The sequence below is a fragment of the Ursus arctos genome, unplaced genomic scaffold (genome assembly GCF_023065955.2).
Source record: "Ursus arctos isolate Adak ecotype North America unplaced genomic scaffold, UrsArc2.0 scaffold_33, whole genome shotgun sequence".
Lineage (NCBI taxonomy): Eukaryota > Metazoa > Chordata > Mammalia > Carnivora > Ursidae > Ursus > Ursus arctos.
Genome location: NW_026623019.1, coordinates 26,491,276 through 26,510,506, shown reverse-complemented (window position 1 = coordinate 26,510,506; position 19,231 = coordinate 26,491,276). Strand labels below are relative to the sequence as shown.

The 19,231-nt window shown below is 42.2% G+C and overlaps 1 protein-coding gene across 14 annotated transcripts in view; it reads left to right on the top strand.

The window, feature by feature from the left end:
- FANCC (FA complementation group C) overlaps positions 1-19,231 on the top strand; it is a 267,899-nt gene that overhangs the window by 209,446 nt on the left and 39,222 nt on the right. For all 14 annotated transcript variants that reach the window (XM_048218345.2, XM_057305597.1, XM_048218344.2 and 11 more), the window contains one exon: positions 8,413-8,569. In XM_048218345.2, the coding sequence (XP_048074302.1) occupies positions 8,413-8,569 (157 nt within the window). The remainder of the gene's footprint in view (positions 1-8,412; positions 8,570-19,231) is intronic.

The following is a 19,231-nucleotide window of genomic DNA, read 5'->3' as shown; positions in this document are numbered from 1 at the left end:
ATTTACTTTTTTTTTTTTTTAAGATTTTATTTATTTATTTTGACAGAGAGAGAGACAGGCAGCGAGAGAGGGAACACAAGCAGGGGGAGTGGGAGAGGAAGAAGCAGGCTCGCAGTGGAGGAGCCCGATGTGGGGCTCGATCCCAGAACGCTGGGATCACGCCCTGAGCCGAAGGCAGACGCTTAATGACTGAGCCACCCAGGCTCCCTCAAAGTATTTACTTAAAGTAAAATGCTCTTTGCCTTTCACCATTGCAGCTCTATTTCTGATTTATTTAGTAATACATTTCATCAAATTATAAGGTCTTAGCAACCTGTGCTTCCAGCCTTTTTCAGCAAGACTTGAATTAAAGGGAAATGGGAGGAGAACGCCCCTTGGCATACCCTGTGAAACCTCTCAAAATTGTTTCAGAAATTACTGGTGAGGAAGAGACATGCTCAGAAAATAGCTACTTTTGCTCCACCCGCAGTGCTCAGACAGAAAGCTGAGGGCAGTCTCTTCATGGGTAGGCCTGAACTCCTTTACTGTTTATTTTACTTCTGATAGCATGTTCTCCCTCAGCAACTAATAAAATTTATTTGGTTTGGAAAATTATGTCTGCTAATCCATAGGGGACAGATAGTCCAGAAATGCTGGGTGGCCTTCACCTTGTCCAATTCCTATGGCTTCAGCTCAGCAAGTTCCCCAAGCAGTGGCGTAAGAGCTGGCACCTTTCCATGGACACTTTCCCATGGACGGAGCATCCCAGCCACATGTTGACATGGGGAGGCTGATTCAGTCAGTCAGTGCAAATTACCACCCCCACACCCAACACTGTTCTCCCCCCAGCCCCTTGAGCAATTCCCCAAATGTGCTGTGTGGTCATTTAGAAACCACATACTTTCTTTGACCAGTGCACCCTGCCCTGTGTTTAGACTTCCAGCTATTTGCCTACCACAATACACCAGTGGAATTTCATCTCTTTTACTATTGGCTGGCTGGCTGTGGCCTTGGCTTCCAAATACAGTCATGGATTTTCAGAAATGGGCTGCCTGTCTTCTTTTCAACAGCAGATTCTTGCCCCTCTCTGCAGTTTAGATAACCTAGAGGAAATCTTCAATTTCTTGGCCTAAATGTCAAACCTAACTTCTCAGGCCTATTCCTGGAGTTGCCCTCACAGCCACGCAGGCTGCAGGCTGCATACAACCTTTCTGGGAGGGCCACTGAAATCCTTCCAGGGGTCTGTGGAGTATAAGTAATTCAGTATGACATGCCCTCTAAGGTAAATCTAAATCCATTGCTTCAAAAACATTGAGTTTGATGACGGGGTGGAGAGTTTTTTCTACATACTAGAATGAATGAGTGAATTGAACAAAGGAAAGGAAGAATGGCTGCAGGACTGACCGACCAACTGGCCTCACAGTGTGACTGTGAGTGTTAAATAGGGTGACCATACAGTTCATAATCTTTACCAAAACACTTTGGGGAGTTCAAAGGGGACTGCCTTTTTATAACTGTGGTGGGGTAACAGACATACGGCACACTGAAATGTATTTAAATGGGTCTCATGCCTGTAATATGTTTAGCATGGTGCCTCACACCCAGAGTAAACGTTCAGTAACTGTTCACATGTTGTTAATTATTGCTGAATTTAGTAATTGTACCATTTTTTATAATGTTTTATTAGGTTTTCTCAAGCTTATATCTTTTCCTTCTAATGGAAATATCACTGAGCTAAGGCCAAATGTAAGCTAAATTCCTTTTGCTGAATATACTATATATATATATATATATATATATATATATATAAAATTCCCTATTAAATTAAAAAAAAAAAATCTGTTTCTGAAAGAACTAATACAGCCTCCGAAGGTGCTTACCAGGAACAGAAAATAAATTACAAGAAAAGGCTGACCTTTTGCCAAGCTTCTGGTTCTGTGCTTTTTCAGCTCAGATAAGAAAAATCAGGCTTTAAGTGTTGTCAAATGATACAGGTGAATGTCTATAAATGAAGAAAGGCTAGTGTAATACTCAGGACAGAAAGGTAGCAAAGAAGAGTAGTAGTAACTAAAACCCTACTTATCCATTTATTGAGACTTCCTGAGATCCTCTTTTTTTGTTGTTTAACTTTAATAAGATATGGTCACAAAATTAGTCATTGAAAAAGTTTACTTTTCAAATAAAAACCTGCTGATTCTGATTTGTAATAGACATTCCAGTATGTTTGGGTTTGGACATTTCCTTTGCTTGGTGTTGCTGCTTTTTGTTTTGAAAAGTGGTTTCTCTAACATGTAAGTGGCAATGATGGCACAGTCTTCAAATTTGTTATACTTCTTAAATCAAGTTTTCATGAAAATACACCTTTGGGATATATTAGAGAGTATTCTTTCCAATTCCTTGGAATTAAGTAGTTTTCTAGAAGCGCTGATCCCAATTTTTGTGGTCTTTTCTGGCAACCCAAACAGCCCTGATCTCTTTCTGGTTTGGAAAAGTGGAATACTGCCTGTGTTTGTCTTGAGTAAGGAAGCTTCTTCCTTCCCTTTGCCTCTCTGACATTCCCTACCGACAGGCACTGCCCTCGTTAGGAACTGTTCTTGCAAAGAATTGAATTCCACATTCTGTTTTTATTGTAGCCATAAAAAAACAATTGGAGCCAAAATTATTTATTAAGCACCTGAACCAATTTCTTTATATACTGCCTCTTTTTGGGAAAGATGGGGCAAACAACAACCTCAGTATTTTGGAGAAACAAAGTACAGTTTTCTAAATGCCAAGGAGGCATTTATCTAGCAGACTCTGAAAGCAGGAGATATGGGACACGGTAGTGTCCTGTCAGGGTTCTCCTGCTTTGTGTCAGAAATTGTTACCAGGACTCAGATGTTTGGGGCACCTGGGTGGCTCAGTGGGTTGGGTGTTGAGCTTTTGGTTTCGGCTTAGGTCATGATCTCATGAGTCGTGGGATCAAGTCACATATCAGGCTCTCCACGTGGTGGAGAGTCTGCTTGAAGATTCACTCCTTCTGTCCCCACCCCCACCCAGCCACACACATTCTCTCTCTCTCTCTCAAATAAATAAATCTTCAAAAAAAAAAAAAAAAGGCTCAGATGTTCTACATGAAAGCACTGACTGGGAGCCTATTCCTCCTATTTTAAATGGGAAACTTTTAATGTATTACACATAAGTCCCAAACTCCCAATCTCATTTTCCAAAAACATAGCTATAATGCAGAAAACTTCCCCTGATTAATAGCTAGGAATTTGGGAGAGTCAAGTTTTGATCAGTATCTAGGCTAGATAGATGGAGTAGGTATAGAGTAGAAAAAGGACCGCCTTAGTGTTTCTAGGACTAACACGTGTTCAATAGCATGAAATTGTTCAGTGTCCCTTAAAACATTTTTATCTTCTGTGACTTTATTGGTTCTTTAAATTTCCACAGAAATATATTCATTTTGTCTGGTCAAAGAATACAGTACGGAAGTATATACAGAAAATGTTAATTATTCTCTCATTATCACCATCTAGTACTTCTGATAACCATACCTTATATTCTTGTAAACAGAGATCTATATAAAACAAATTTTTCTCTTTTTTAAAGTAGTTTTAAAAACAAAAAACAAAAACAGCATCACACCATACACATGACTCTGGAACCTATTTTTTAACATATATCTTGGCTAGCCCTCAAGGGATATAGATCAGCTCATTTTTATAAGATAGGAACATATTCCCTGATATGAATGGACCTTAATTTATTCAGCTGCTTGCCAATAGATGCATTCAAGTTGTTTTTACTTTTGTTTTTATAATATTGCTGCAGTGAATACCCTTCAAATGATGCTTGTATTTCTGCCAGGCAGATTCACAAAGGATGTCTGTTTTACAATTCATTAGCCATCCCATCTCACCTCTGAGAACATATGTCCCCTGTACCTGCTTCAGCATTGGGTGTTGTCCTAAACGTTTGCTGATGTGTGTGGAGGAAAATGGTAGCCATGTACATTAGTTTACCTTTCTTTACTATTAATAAGGTTGAAAATCTGCATATTTTTGGCCATTTGTGTTCTTCTTTCATAATTTGCCTCCCCCCAGCCCCTAGTTTTATTGAAGTATAATTGACATATAATGTAATTTGCCTTTTTTATTTCAAAACCAACCCGGTACACTCTTAGAACATTTTATATAATATGAATGTGTTGGTCCAGTCAGCTTCTGTTATGCAGGTATATTAAGATCATATTGTTTTGGTGATTTCTTCCTCACCAGTATTGATTATAAAGAGTTAACTTTTTGACGTTTTAGAGCAAAACAGATTATTTTGCTCAAATACTAAACATGGATTTATAAATTTAATCACAGCAAATAATAGAGTATACTCTGAATAAAGGGTAATTAAAAGATAATTGTTAATATACACATTTTTTTTAATTTTTAAAAAGATTTTATTTATTTGACACAAGTGAGGGGGAGAGTAAGCACAAGCAGGGGAAGCGGCAGGCAGAGGGAGTAGTGCCCCCCCGCCCCAAGCAAGGAGCATCCCAGGACCCTGGGATCACAACCCGAGCTGAGGGCAGCCGCTAACCGACTGAGCCACCAAGGCACCCAACATACACATTTTTTAAACTGTGTCTGAGAATAGCACAAAAATATTATGTACTTACTGACTTGAGTATACAATTTTTTAGGTCTTATGTAAATTTTTAACTAAGCAATATCTTTTATTTCAGGTATTTGATGGAACTACCATTTTACCCTAGCTTCCTTTTTGTATTGGTTCATGTTTATCTACTCATTCTCAACAGCTCATACCTATGTGCTGCCACGCATTACTCGGCCACTGTGACCATTAGATAAAAATCACACTTAATGCACATGGCTGCTCAGAGGCCCTGGGAATGGGGCTGCATGAAGAACTCTCACTGAAGTGGGAAACTTCTCTAATGATGTACATACATATTTTATATGGATCCTGAAAAAAAAATAAGATGGGGTGAATGCAGGTCAAAAGATGTCCCTGCTGTTTGGGAAGGGAAGAGCCACTGAGCAGCCAAGTTCCCTCTATACCTCAGAGCGTCCCTGCCTCTTGGGAGCTTTCTGGTTCATGACCCTTGCCCCTGTCTGGGGATGTTCTCCTGTAGAAACTGGATGGAAACCTCTCCCAAGGGTCTATTGATGTGACTAAAACTGGCTGACAGCCTAGACTTTGGAAAGACTTCCCCAAACACTGAAGGGAGTGAACATAGGGTCCAGGCATCTTGCTTACCCAGGAAGGCTGTCCACTCACTCCCCTGGGCCGGAGCCCCTCTTCTGAGCAGTGCCCTCCACTCTCCAGTTCACAAAGTGGAGAAGCTCATAGATTACCTGAGGTGTACAGCCATCTCCAGCATCAGACCTCCTAGGTTCAGATCGTAGCTGTGAGTCCTTGGTCCCTTTCTGACCTCAGATGCCTTCTCTATAAAATAAGAATAATTATAGTACCTGTTTTGCAGGATTAAAATACAAGTAAAATGCTTAGCATGGTTTCAAGTAAGCGATTAATAAATGGCAGCTGCCGTCCTCCAGCCTCTCTCACTCCTCTGCATCTGGCTCGCCAGTCAGCCATACTGTCCTGCCCACTACCACCCCTGTGCAGCCTCCTGGTATTGCTCCCGTCACAGCTATCCCTCTGAAGACCTGTCTACAGTAATGGCTGCACTTCCGCCTCCTCTCCTCATTGACTGCCCTTGGCTTCTGTTACGCTATCAAAACCATGTCCTTGGGGAGGTCACAAAGGGCCTGCCCAGTGTCATGAATGTGGTTCCCTCCCCATGTTCTCATTCTCAGCAGTGCTGGTCACAGCCAGGCTTCCTTCTCGTCCTTGGTGACATTGTTCCCTGCTTGTGTGTCTCCTGCCTCCTCCATCTGCAGCTCCTCGTCTTTCTCTGCCTGTTGGCACTGCTCAGGGCACACACCTGGGCCCTCTTCTCTCCCCACAGACCTCTCTCCCTTGGAGTTCTCCACTCTCATGCTGCACCATGCTGGCTGATGGTTCCTTAATGTAGATCTTTAGCCCAGGCCTCTCCCTAGAACTTCCAGCTTGGATATTCAAGGACCTATTTTATCCCTCTTTTTGAGGACACCTCAGACATTCTAAATTCATACACCCAAAACGAGCTCTTAGTAAATCCTTCACAGATCTTATCTTTCCTTCTTTCCCACTCAGTTGCTCAAGAAACCTGGGCAGCCTTGATTCCTACCTCACCTTCACTACCTCTCATCAGATTCATTGCCAGTTCCTCTTGATGTTACTGCTGAAGTACATGGCGGTCCCCTTCACTCCTCCACTGCTGCCCAGGTCATGCCAGCACCGGCTCCCCTGGGCTCCCCACACCCATTCTAGGCCCACACTTGGTTCTCCCTGCTGCAGCCGGACTGATCTTTGACTGTAAACCGCATCCTGGCACTCCTCTGTGTAAAGTCCTTTGGACCAGCATAATCACTGAGTAGAATCCCAAAGCCTTACAGGCCACCTCACCTTCGCTGTCTGGGGTTTCTCTCTCCTTCTTACCTTGCTCTTCCCTGTCTCAGTACCATCAGGGCTGCCATTCCCTCTGCTGGAATGCCCTTCTGGCTACTCTTCACCTAGCTAATCTCAACTCTGCTGGAGAGGCCATCCTGACCACCCAAACTGAATCGGGCCCCTTCTGTTACTCTCTTTTCCTTCATTGCCTTTTTCTCAGTTTGGTATGTGTATGTGTACCTCCACTGGGCCCCAAGTGCTAGGGGTACAGACTAGGTCTGTTTTGTTCCCAATTGCTTGGCCTACACCTGGCACTTTGAATGCCACACAGGAAGTGCTCCTCTTCCTTGCATGGATGCCCACCAGCTCCTTGCCATCCAGGATGATAGGGGAGATGGCATGGGAATTGCATCCCAAAGCACAGCGGCACAAGAGAGGACATCCATAGCGTGGCTCCCAGATGTGCCAGGTGGTGCAGGAGGGGGGCCACCGTGGCAGTTCTTCTTTGCCAGGTGTGGGGAGGTGAAGGAAAGGGGTCCTGCAAGACTTCCCAGAAGAGTTGCCGCTCAGGGTGAGAATGTGAGATGAGAAAGAGGGTCAGCGGGGGGCCTCCCTCTTGCCCTTTGTCCTGTACTCTGCCTGCTTCTGTGAGAGTCCTTCTAACTCTTCAGCTTTGTTTAGCCTTGCCCCAGAGTTAATCCAGGACAAAGGTCTACAGGAGTTATGCTGAGGGAGAAGAAAAAAGAGAAATCACGAGAAATTGCACTGTGACTCCGCCTATTCATTTCCTGCTCCTGCACCCATGCTCTGGGCTCCACGCCAGCTCCTGCAGAGAAATGGCCCAGAAGCAGTGGTGAAGGGAAAGGCTTGAAGGGGTTTCTGGGTAATAGGTAGCCTTTGTACCCTCAGCTTTTGTTTTTCTTAGTAAAGGCCGTAAACATCTTTGGCAGAACCTGGAAAGCACTCTGCTGTCTGTGGTGCCACAGGTGAAGAGGGAGGGAGGCCTTGGAAAAGCTGGGCTGAAAGAAGTCTCACCAGGCCAAAACAGACCCAGTGTTCATAGACAGGGCCCTGTGGGGACAGCCCTACTGCTGTCCCAGAGCCACCAGTGGCTCAGAATTAGGTGTCCCCCTCATGCTACCTCCCAGGAGAGGAGGTAGAACCCCTGATTGGCTGACCTGACTCAGGAGGAACCTCCACATACATTCTCCTGTGGAAACAACTACACAAAATATTTGGGGCCCATAGAGTATCATGGTAGGGATCAGCAATGGATCTAACCAGGCCATAACCACCGATTTTGAAATTATTACTAAAGGAAAACATTTAACTTTCAAGCAACAGATTCACAAATACAGTCACTGAATATTTACGAGATGTCAAGCATTGTGCTAATCTCCGTACATGTGTTATTATTATTGCATCTGAACCTCCTGAGAACACAGTGAGGGAGGTAGGCCCACTTACAGATGAGTACATTGAGGTTTAGCTGTTAAGTAACTTTCCCAAGGCCATCGAGTTAGTCGGTGGTGGCTCTGGGACTCAAACCCAGGTCTAATTACCTAGTTTAAATCCTTACAATGTACTGTCAAACATAACTATTTCTAAAATTTGGGACTATATACTTCAAGGCCTTCTTCCTCTTTATCACTAATCTTCCATCACTAACACTTCCATCACTACTGCTTGTTTTTCCTTTTGGAAAGCATTTCTTTCTTTGGGCATTTCTCTAATTTCTTGAGTTGAATTGGAAGCAGATTCACATTATTTTGCAAACGGACACTTGGTAAATATTCATTGATTACTGTAAATATTAACTGCTGTTCGACAATGATGAAAAGAAGATCCACAAACTGGACTCATTACTGCATTGTGATCCCCCTCAATCTTATTTTCTTAGTAACCCATTTCTGTTTAAAATGTTATTTTTGCTAAAAGGAAGAAGATTTCACTCCCCACGTCAGCTGTAGTCTGCCTCTGGCTTCGGCACCTTCCCAGCCTTGAAAAAGCAACACTGCATCTTTTTGAAAAGCTAATCTCCAGTGAGAGAAATTTCCTGAGAAGGATCGAATGCTTTTTGAAAGATTCATTACTGGTACGTGCTGGGCTTTAATGAAGAGAAAAATCCTTAAAGAGGATGCTGGGTATCATCTCTTTTTGTCAAAGCAAGGGGAAAGGTAAACAAGAGAGCAGTTGGCACCTTTTAAAATAATTGTGTGTCTGCATTTTGTTATAGAAATACCCAGCATAGGGGGCTTTTCTGCATAGTTGGAGCATGTCTTGAAAACGGGGAGAGGTGTGAGATTTACTGGATCAGTGCCCCTTATAGTGCCCTACTCAGGAGAATTGATATGAAGGCACACTTTTAAAACAGTATTTCTTATTTCCACATGAAAAGTACGTTTTAAAAAATGAAGACCTTACAAATGAGAGGAGGTATAAAACAAAAACCTGAAAGAAAGGTTAAAACAACTTAGAATTCTAAAAGGTTTCTTTTGGTGTAAGCCTTCTAGCCTTGAACCCTCCCTCCATGTGGTGGCTCGCCTGCCCTCCCTTGTACTTGGGACTTCTCAGGACAGGAATTCGGTGGCTCCGTGGGTCAAATGGACTGGCTTCATTTCCTAAACGAGGGTCAGATGGCAGGACTCACAGGCAGTCCTCAGAACCTGACCGGTGAGGGTGTTTTCCCTTCGTGGGAGGCAACTCTGTGGAATTTATGTGCATTTTTGAAAGAGCAGGAATAAAGACCAATGCACCCTGAAAAAACAAATCAAAAAACTGCGGGAGGTAGCTCCCTGGGCATCTGTTTTACGAGAACCTCAGTGGTTTCTAACATGTTTTCTCATTAGCTTTCGTAACCTGGGGAACACTGGCCACTGAGATTTTCTTCCTATTGTACAGGTGGAGAAAATTAGTTCAGAGATGGTGAATGGTCAGATCTTCAGTTGGGGGCTAGGAAAACTGGGCAGGAGAGAATGTTCACCTCCCCACTTGAGCTGAGAATTGGAAAGGGGGGAACTCTGAGGTTGGCTGAGTTCACACAACACCACCTCTCAGACACCTGTTTTTTTTTTTTTAATTCAGTTGTAACTTTCTGTTTTCTTTCTCTTTCAAATTGGAGGCTCAGTTAGGGAATCCTAATTGAATCTGTTGCTTTCTTCTTCTGTCCCATTGTTCCTTTGAGGTCCCTACCAGTTCTCCCTGGGACTGCCAGGCCTTCTCCCTTACTCCACAGGCTCTTGTCGGCCTTCACGCTCTGGCTCCTCCCAGGCGGCTGTGGATGGTGCTGCAGTCACCAGGAGCCGTGTACCTGCCAGCTAAGTGGCACAAAGTGAACCCAGTTGATTTGGAAGTTTACAGTGTTTGACAGGACAAAAAGGAAGGAACGAAGATAGATACAAAAGACTGAGAGAGCACAAGAGGTTTTCTGTTTTTAGGAAAATTACTACTTGACCTCACCATTTAAAAGAGTTGCATAGTAAGGTGAGAAATAAGAATGCACCTTACGTAAAAATAGTTACAGTAAAATTCAAACTGAACAAAGGCTTTTAGAAGTCCCTGGCAGCCCATTCTAAACATTACCTTTATTATCAGGAAAATCTCTATTTCTAACTTAAATGTATGTGATATAATTTAATTTTCCCTAGCCCTTTATCAGGGACATTATTGCTTTCAGGGTCCTTATTAATTTTCTTTAGGTCTTGTAGAGAAAGTCCAGTTCCATTGGCTTTTCTGAGTTGGTTTGATTCTGGAGCCTTTCTTTGTTCTTGCGATTCTTCTCTGACCCTCCCCCATGTCCTTTTTACCTGTAGCCTTCGGGCTTGAGACTGCTTCAGCGAGCAGCATGTGAGAGCCAGGAGGCAGGCACCCCCACTGAACACTGCACTACATAGCCCCTCCCCTTTTATAGTTTAATGTCCCCCAACCAGACAGCTTCCAAATTCGTTGATCTACAGAAGTATTTATTAGGCTCGTGTGTAAGGATTCGGAGCTTCCATTATGGTTAAAGGAGAATTCCAGAGGGTGTTATTTGGTTTAATTTATTGTGGCATTGACAGGATGTGACCTCTCTATGCCTTATGGTTCAAGGAGGTAATTACAGTAGAGAGCTGCAAGCCCCTGATTGGCGTGGGCCGCTCTCCTTAGGCATCCTGGGTCTACAGTGCCAGAAAACCAGGCAGGCTGGAATATGCCTGTGACGTGACTGAGTGATTACAAGGGTAACCTGAAGAGCCTGCTTCCTAATTGCATCATCTGATTCATTGATCGCAGCACAGATCTTGGTGCAGTGACAAGGCTGTGCAGAAGTATCAGAGAGATCTCAAAGACTCAGATAGCAAGGGCCTGCTGTGTTTTCCTCCAGAAGAAACTTGATGCCTATTACATTAGAGTTGGATTCTGAGAGTAATTAAAGTGTGATGGTCTACGTAACTTGTATTTTATATGGAGCACTGTTAATTATGTTTCCATCTCTTGGGACTGTCCAGAAATAGCCCTGGAAATTCTAAAGTTACAAGATGTTGCAAAAACAAAAGATAAAAGTGTGGTACAGGTTGTACAAAGGGAAATGATCTCCCCAAATGTACTTTGGCCTCTCGGGGACTTGAAAGCCTGGTGTTGGTCTTCTTCTTCTTCCTTCTTCCTTTTGTAGTTTTTTTTTTTTTAATTCCAAGTAGTTAACATACGATATTATATTAATTTCAGGTATACAATATAGCGATACAACACTCCATACAACACCTGTGCTCATCATGACAAGTGCCCTCTTAATCTCCATCCCCTATTTCACGCCTTCCCACACCCAGCTCCCCTCTGGTAACCAACCATCAGTTTGTTCTCTATAGCTAAGAGTCTGTTTCTTAGTTTGTCTCTTTCCCTTTGCTCATTAGTTGTTTCTTAAATTCCACGTGTGAGTGAATTTATATGGTATTTGTCTTTCTCTGACTGGCTTATTTTGCTTAGGATTATACTCTCTAGCTCCATCCATGTTGTTGCAAACGGCAAGATTTCATTCTTTTTTAAGGTTGAATGATACTCCGTTGTATGTAGATCCCACATCTTTATCCATTCATCAATCAGTGGACGCTTGGGCTGCTTCCATAGTTTGGCTATTGTAAATAATGCTGTTATAGACATAGCGGTGCGTGTATCCCTCTGAATTAGTGCTCTTTTAAAAAAAATTATTTATTAAAAAAATATTTATTTATGTAAGTAATCTCTACACCCAACATGGGGCTTGAACTTAAAACGCTAAGGTCAAAAGTCGTACACTCTCCCAACTGAGCCAGCCAGGTGGCCCTTGAATTAGTGTTCTTGTATTCTTTGAGTAAATACCCAGTAGTGTGATTGCTGGATCATACAGTAGTTCTATTTTTAACTTTTTGAGGAACCTCCATACTGTTTTCCAGAGTGACTGCACCAGTTTGCATTCCCACCAACAGTGCACAAGGGTTCCTTTTTCTCCACATCCTTGCCAACACCTGTTGTTTCTTGTGTTGTTGATTTTAGCCATTGTAACAGGTGTGAGGTGATGTCTCATTGTGATTTTGATTTGCATTTCTCTAATGATGAGTGATGATAAGCATCTTTTCATGTGTCTGTTGCCCATCTGGATGTCGTCTTTGGAGAAATGTCTGTTCATGTCTTCTGCCCATTTTAATTAGATAATTTGTTTTGGGGGGTATTAAGTTTCATAAGTGCTTTTTTATTTTGGATGCTAACCCTTTATTGGATATGGCATTTGCAAATATCTTTTTCCATTCTGTAGTTTGCCTTTTCATTTTGTTCACTGTTCCCTTTGCTGTGCAGAAGCTTTCTATTTTGATGTAGTCCCAATTGTTTATTTTTGCTTTTATTTTCCTTGCCTCAGGAGACATATCTAGAAAGAAGTTTCATATCTAGAAAGAAGTTGCTACAGTCGAAGTCAAAAAAGTTACTGCCTGTGTTCTCTTCTAGAATTTTTATGGTTTCAGGTCTCACATTTAGGTCTTTAATCCTTTTTCAATTTACTTTTGTAATAGTGTAAGAAAGTGGTCCAGTTTCATTCTTTTGCATGTTGCTGTCCTGTCTTCCTAACACCATTTGTTAAAGAAACTGTCTTTTTCCCACTGGATATTCTTTCCTGCCTTGTTGAGGAGTAATTGACCATATAATTGTGGGTTTATTTCTGGATTTTCTGGATTTTCAGTTCTGTCCCACTGATCTTTGTGTCTCCTTTTGTGCCAGTACCATACTGTTTTGATTAATACAGCTTTGTAATATAACTTGCAGTCCAGTATTGTGATGCCTCCAGCATTGCTTTGCTTTTTCAAGATTGCTTTGGCTATCCGGGTCTTTTGTTTTTCCATACAAATTTTAGAATTGTTTGTTCTAGCTCTGTGAAAAATGCTATTAGTATTTTGGTAGGGATTGCATTAAATGTGTAGATTGTAAAGCCTGGTATTTTCTGTTAAGACTAAGTAATAAGGCACTGATCTAATATTACCTGAATTCTAAATGTATGTATATCTTTTTGAGTTCTAAAATAAAAACAAGGGACACCTGGGTGGCTCAGTCATTTAAGCGTCTTCCTTTGGCTCAGGTCATGATCCCAGGGTCCTGGGATTGAGTCCCCGCATCAGGCTCCTTGCTCAGTAGCAGCCTGCTTCTCCTCTGCCTGCTGCTCCCCTGCTTGTGTGCATGCACGCTCCCTCGCTCTCTCTGACAAATAAATAAATAAAATCTTAAAAATAAAATAAAAACAAAATTTCAAAACCTGCTTACTTTTGAGACTCTCCCTTTGGCTTCCATGGGCTGAACTGCCCCCACGTTCATGGCTACCTGCCACATCTGGTGCCTCCTAAATAAATTGCAGTATTAGCCTCAGCTTATCATTTACTCTGCAGACTGAAACTTTTCAAAGCAGATAGTCTTGTGTTTTCCTTGACAGAACACACACTGCAAGACTGTAATCCATAGCTTCAGACTTACCTTAAAAACCGATGTCACCAAAGCAGTGAAAGCCACTTGCTAATTCTGCATTTTTTTTTTTTTGACACTGTTTGGTTTCCCAAGGCTGACCAGAATCAGAAGGATGTTATGTTTTCCAGTTACAGTTCTGTCTGTGGAGCCCAGAAGGCTATTGTTTCTATTCCACATTTGAATGAGAAGTGCTGGGTGGGTGGCACGGTGGCGCTGTGCTTGGCTGCCCTGCTGCATGCCAGGGCCGGGATGTACCCTGGTTCCCATGCCCTTTCATTCACTCATTCCTTGGCTGACCCTGCATGCTGCCTGCCCCTCCAGCTGGGTCCAGAGAAGCTGCTCCTTCACTTTACAGATATTTTACCCAGGAGAGAGCGGGGAGGAAAGGGGAAAGGGAGACGGGATTCATTTTGTTTTTGTTTATTTAGATTTTGAATCAGAAAATACTCCTCATATTCCCTCCTACCTGAAAGTCTTTATAGCTCAATTAAAATCATTTCTTTATCTTGTCAAGTATACCTCGGTAAAGCTTGGGGCGGGGGAAGAGTTAATTCTTAATTTAATAAGAGCTTAAGAATAAAAAACATGCAGATACTTCAGTGTCCTCCCTGATGTGAGATAGGATGTGTTCTTGTCTTCATTCTCCAAAGAGCAATTGTAGCCACTTCAAAAAAGAAAAACTTCCTTTACACACTTTCCAAGCACAGTTCCCCTTTAATAAAAGATTATACTGAAGAATTAACTCCACATCCCAGATGATGTCAGTTTTCAGTGCTTGAATAACTTCTTACTAATGTTCTAGGGTTTTCTTTTCCTGCTTTTTCATTAGCAGTCTTTTAAGCATTTCTTTTTTTGAGCTCTTTAATGTGGTGCATGTAATTTAGCAGTGGTCAAATAGGAAAGCGTGGTAGTGGCTTATGCTTGTAGCAAAAAGGTCAAGAATCTGCAGGGACAGTAGTTGCACTTCCCAGCATCGACCTCTCGGGGGCACCAGACACACACACACACACACACACACACACACACCCTCCCCCACTCCAAGTGTCATCTCTGTAAAGAAGGAGGTCCAGAGTGCAAGTGCTGGGGAATATTACTGTTGGGGGTGCAGGACTTTGCAACCAGCCAGTCAAATGAAGGGAGAGAGAAAAAACAAATAGAGTTCAGTGTTCGACCTGGGGTTTCAGGGCCACTTCGTTACTGAGCCAAGAAGCAGCAGGAAACTGAGGAACTATCTTCCTGCTCAGGCTGCACACGCTCACTGGACGGAGGCCACTGGGTGAGGCTAGAAAGAACTTCAGGTTTGGGGGATCTTGTTCTGCATCCAGAGCTGACATCCCCTATGTCTTAAATGCTCTTGGAGAGCACGGGTAAATTTAAAATACAAAAGTACATTTGGTGCTTAAGTTGTTGTTTTTCTTTTAAGGCCAGAAATGATACATTTATCACTAATTATACAATAACTGCATTATGGAGTACTGAAAAAAAATTGCTTGTAGTATAAACAACATCTGGTAAAGATTAAAAAGAATAATTTTTCCAAGCTCAAATTTGTTGAAAGAAACTTAAATGTTTTGAAACAAAATAGGTCCTGAAATGTAAAAGGGATATTTACAGTCTTATATTTAGCATTCTGAAAGGAGAAAAGAAGAAAATGATGTAATAAAACATACACATTAATAAAAGTGCTTTACTTTACACGATAGATATGGAGGTTTCATATAAGTCGATATCTTAAAAAACCAAATTGTTTCTGGACTCCATAAAAGAGTTTACTATTGGAATGAATCTTCTAGAGAATCCCTTTTTTAAAAGAAGAAAGTTATTTTCTGATAAATATAGTCACCCTTTAATTCTATACATATATCACCACAGGGGCTACCACACCGGTCAGGGGTTCAGAGAAGTGGGCTGGGCCTAGAGGGCAAGCTTCTCACCAGCCATTTCTTCTTGAAGAGAATGACCATTCCTAAGTAAAATATTTAACTATTTTAAAACAGACCGTGAAAGAGAATCTGTTCCAGGCTTCCTGAACTTCATCTTATCTCTTATCTCCAATTTCCCTCTATCTTTTTTGGATAAAAATATGTGTGAGGGATGATAAGTGGAAAAGGCTTGAGAACTTTTCTGTTTCCTCACTGCCCTTTTTTCTATGAGGCATTCACTTCTGTCTGTGAATTACCTCAAATCATAGTACAATTTCCCTGTCTGGTTTTTACTCTCTCTCTTCTTCCCCGCCTCCCCATACTCAATCGAGCACACACAAGGAATCAGAAAATGATAGAAAAGAGGAAAGATTTCTTCCATGAGAATCCTGTTCTTCCATGTTCTCAGGCCTCTTTCAAGTGACAAGTGGCTTGTAATAATCCTTGATGAATTGAGATGAAAATAACAGATTAGGCATCAAGGGCAGAGAGTGTGCATGGTTGTTATTTGTACAGTTGGCCTCTCCCTCACCTTTCCCCCACAGCACAGGCCGAGAACACACGGCCACTGCACATTTCTTCTGTGTTGACTTTGTCTTCCCTCGTTTTGTTGAGGGCTGGGAATGGGCTGTCCTAGGCAGAGAGGAGATAAACGATGCATTTCTGGGTAGCTGTGGGAGATGGGAAGGGGATGCAACCCAACAGAACAATCTGGTCCATAAGAAAAGGAAGCCAGAATCCGGAGCTCTCCATCATCATCTTCTGTTCATCCTCTGACATTCAGTGAAAGGATTGGGGGAGGTGTGAGGGGAGAGGAGAAGGGCAAAACGTGTGTTATTGATGGCCTCTTGGTGACATAGTTTCCCTAGACTTGAAATAATCTGTGCATGGAAATCGTTAGGCCAGATGGAGAAGGGCAGAGCTTGAGAAGGAACAGATTTTGGTAGGATGGAGAAAAACAGACAAACAGGTGGAACCCAAGATAGTTGTTCTTTCCCTCATTTTTACAGGAAAGATAATCGCCCAGATTGTAGGGCTTTAGAGCTAGGGTTCGAGGCTCTGGGTTGCAGAGTGGCCTGTGGTGGGTTACTGTAGGTCCCGTTCTACGAATAAGACAGGGCACAGAGTGGTTAAATGTTTGGCTCTTCCCTCACAAGGCTGCTGTCAAGATTTGGGGGCGGGGAATTTATGGCTTCCAAAGAAGCATATTAAGACTTTAATTCTATTTGGAGGATTCTCTTGATAAGAAAAGCAGCTTAAGGGGCGCCTGGGTGGCTCAGTTGTTAAGCATCTGCCTTCGGCTCAGGGCGTGATCTGGGCGTTCTGGGATCGAGCCCCACGTCAGGCTCCTCCACTGGGAACCTGCTGCTTCCTCTCCCACTCCCCCTGCTTGTGTTCCCTCTCTTGATGGCTGTCTCTCTCTCTCTCAAATAAATAAATAAATAAAATCTTAGAAAAGAAAAAAGAGAAGCAGCTTAAGTTTGCTTTTGTGATTTGATGTCACTGGGACACATGCCTGGCCTGTGAGCACTCCAGGCTTCATGAGGGGACTCACTGACCCTGAAATTATGTGCTCGGAAAGTGTAAAGAGCCTCATTTTAAAAACAGTCAGTAAAGGCGGTGAATGAGAAAGAGCCTTTCACAGCTCTGGGGCAGCAAGGAAGACTGGTTTTTAAATCAAAATCTCTGCCACTGCTGTTTCAGCAAGGTTCTCCTGCCTCCTGGCATCTTACCTGTTGTAAAAAGCTAAAATGGGTTGTAGAAACAGGCTGAGAGCAAACAAAAGTCTGAAATATTTAGACAGAAGGAAATCTAAGCAGAGAGTCCATTGGCATGGAGAAAGCAGGCGGTTCCACATATTCTGGAGACATTTAAAACATTGGATTGAGCGGTTTTGATAGAGAACACTGCATAAAATAAAAGTATGTCCAAACTCTAGTCTTCTCTTAACAAACTGAGTACGTTCTTGCTTCTACCCCTTTATTTTCATGGCAGCCTGTTCTACCCATTGGATTTTCTTTTCGTTGACCACTTAGAAATCCCTGTAATTAGTATTTTTTAAGATTTTATTTATTTGAGAGAGAGCATGAGCAGGGTGAGGGGCAGAGGGAGAGATACCCCGCTGAGCAGGGAGCCCAATGCAGGGCTTGATCCCGGGACGTGTCCTGAGCCAAAGGTAGACGCTTAACCCACTGAGCCACCCAGGCACCCCCCTGTAATTAGGACTGAGTGATTTTCTACTAGCATCAAATTTACATGGTGACACTGAATTAGTTAGACCATTTGGAGCAAAAGGAATGGTTCTATTTTACCATTTCCAATTTTGGTTTTCTGTCAATGCATTTTCAGTCTCTGTGTGTCTGTCTGCTTGTGGGCATGTGAAAGTGTTATTTGGTCTTAAACACTTATTCAGGCATATTGTCCATCTATGAAAGTTAAAAATTTTATAGTTTGCTTTTCCCTTCTTGTTTGATTTTTCCATTATGAATACGTAGAAACATTTTATATTTTCTGGGCATTTATCCGGTGACCTCTTAATCACTGTTATTATTTACAGTGGTTCTGAGACATAGGGAGAGTAACTGACTTGCCTGAGATCAAAGCCAAAAAATAATTTGCTTCCCTTCTGTTCAACCATGGTCCTGCCAGATTATTTCTTGAGTACATAATGAATTTACCTATGAGAATTTTTAGGTTTTTTTTTTTTTTTGATAAAAATGCACATCAATGAAGGATTAGGGAATGTGAGTTACTCTACTTAAAGAGTAGCAATTTGTAACTTGCAAAGCACACATCTCTCTCTTCCAGTAATTAAAAAGAAATCTTCCCAACCTTTCAACAAGTGGCAGTGTTCTTAACTGGAGCCGGCTGCGACAGCCTGTAGTGGCAGAATCTGAACACTAGATGGCACACGTTCAATGTTACAATTCAAAAGGCCAGCGCAGACTGGAGAGTGGAAAAGAAAATCTATGGAGATAGGCTCCATTCTTTATTCAGCGTGGCTCAGAAAACTTGTGAGGCAAAGTACATACTTTCTTCTTCTTTTCTTGTTGAGGGGGCTATGCAGAAATGTTTACCAGAGCTGGTCATATCAAGTGCGGTAGGACTCAAAGAAATGTCCCTTGTAGAGCTTAATCCACTCACATTTGGAGGCTACTGTAAAATCTGTTTCAGAACACAAATGGCATTTTCTTTTTTTTTTTTTTTTAAAGATTTTATTTATTTATTTGTCAGAGAGACACAGAGAGAAAGAGCGCAAGCATGGGAAGCTGCAGGCAGAGAGAGAAGTAGCCTCTCTGCTGAGCAAGGAGCCCGATGTGGGACTTGATCGCAGGACCCTGGGATCATGACCTGAGCCGAAGGCAGGTCTTTAACCTACTGAGCCACCCAGGTGTCCCACAAATGTCATTTTCATCTGGCTTAATCTTAGGCTTTGAGCCTGGCTGAAAAGATAGGGAACTTGGGTCAAGCCCACTGAAGCCCCATCTAGGCCACAGTAGCTCAACTTCTGCAGATTGAAATCATCAAAACCGTCACAAAAATATTCACAGAATAAATTACTTTTCTTATTCAAGATGATGGTATCTATATTTTATTTTCATTAGCCCTTTTTTCATCCTAAATAATTTAAGCTGCTAAATTCATAGTGTACTAAGGTGTGATATTATTTAGTCGAGAATTGTAGTGGTCACTGTTTTCCTCAATAATAATTCTAAATAACTATGTAGTCATTGCCTAATAAGGAGGAATGAAAAAGACAGCCAGCCCATACCTGACCTTGGGGCACTCCTGGGCCATGGGGGGTGGTCAGCACATGGGCAGGTGTAAAACTAGCAACACAAGCAGGTTCTGCCTTTACTGCAGCATGCTGGCAA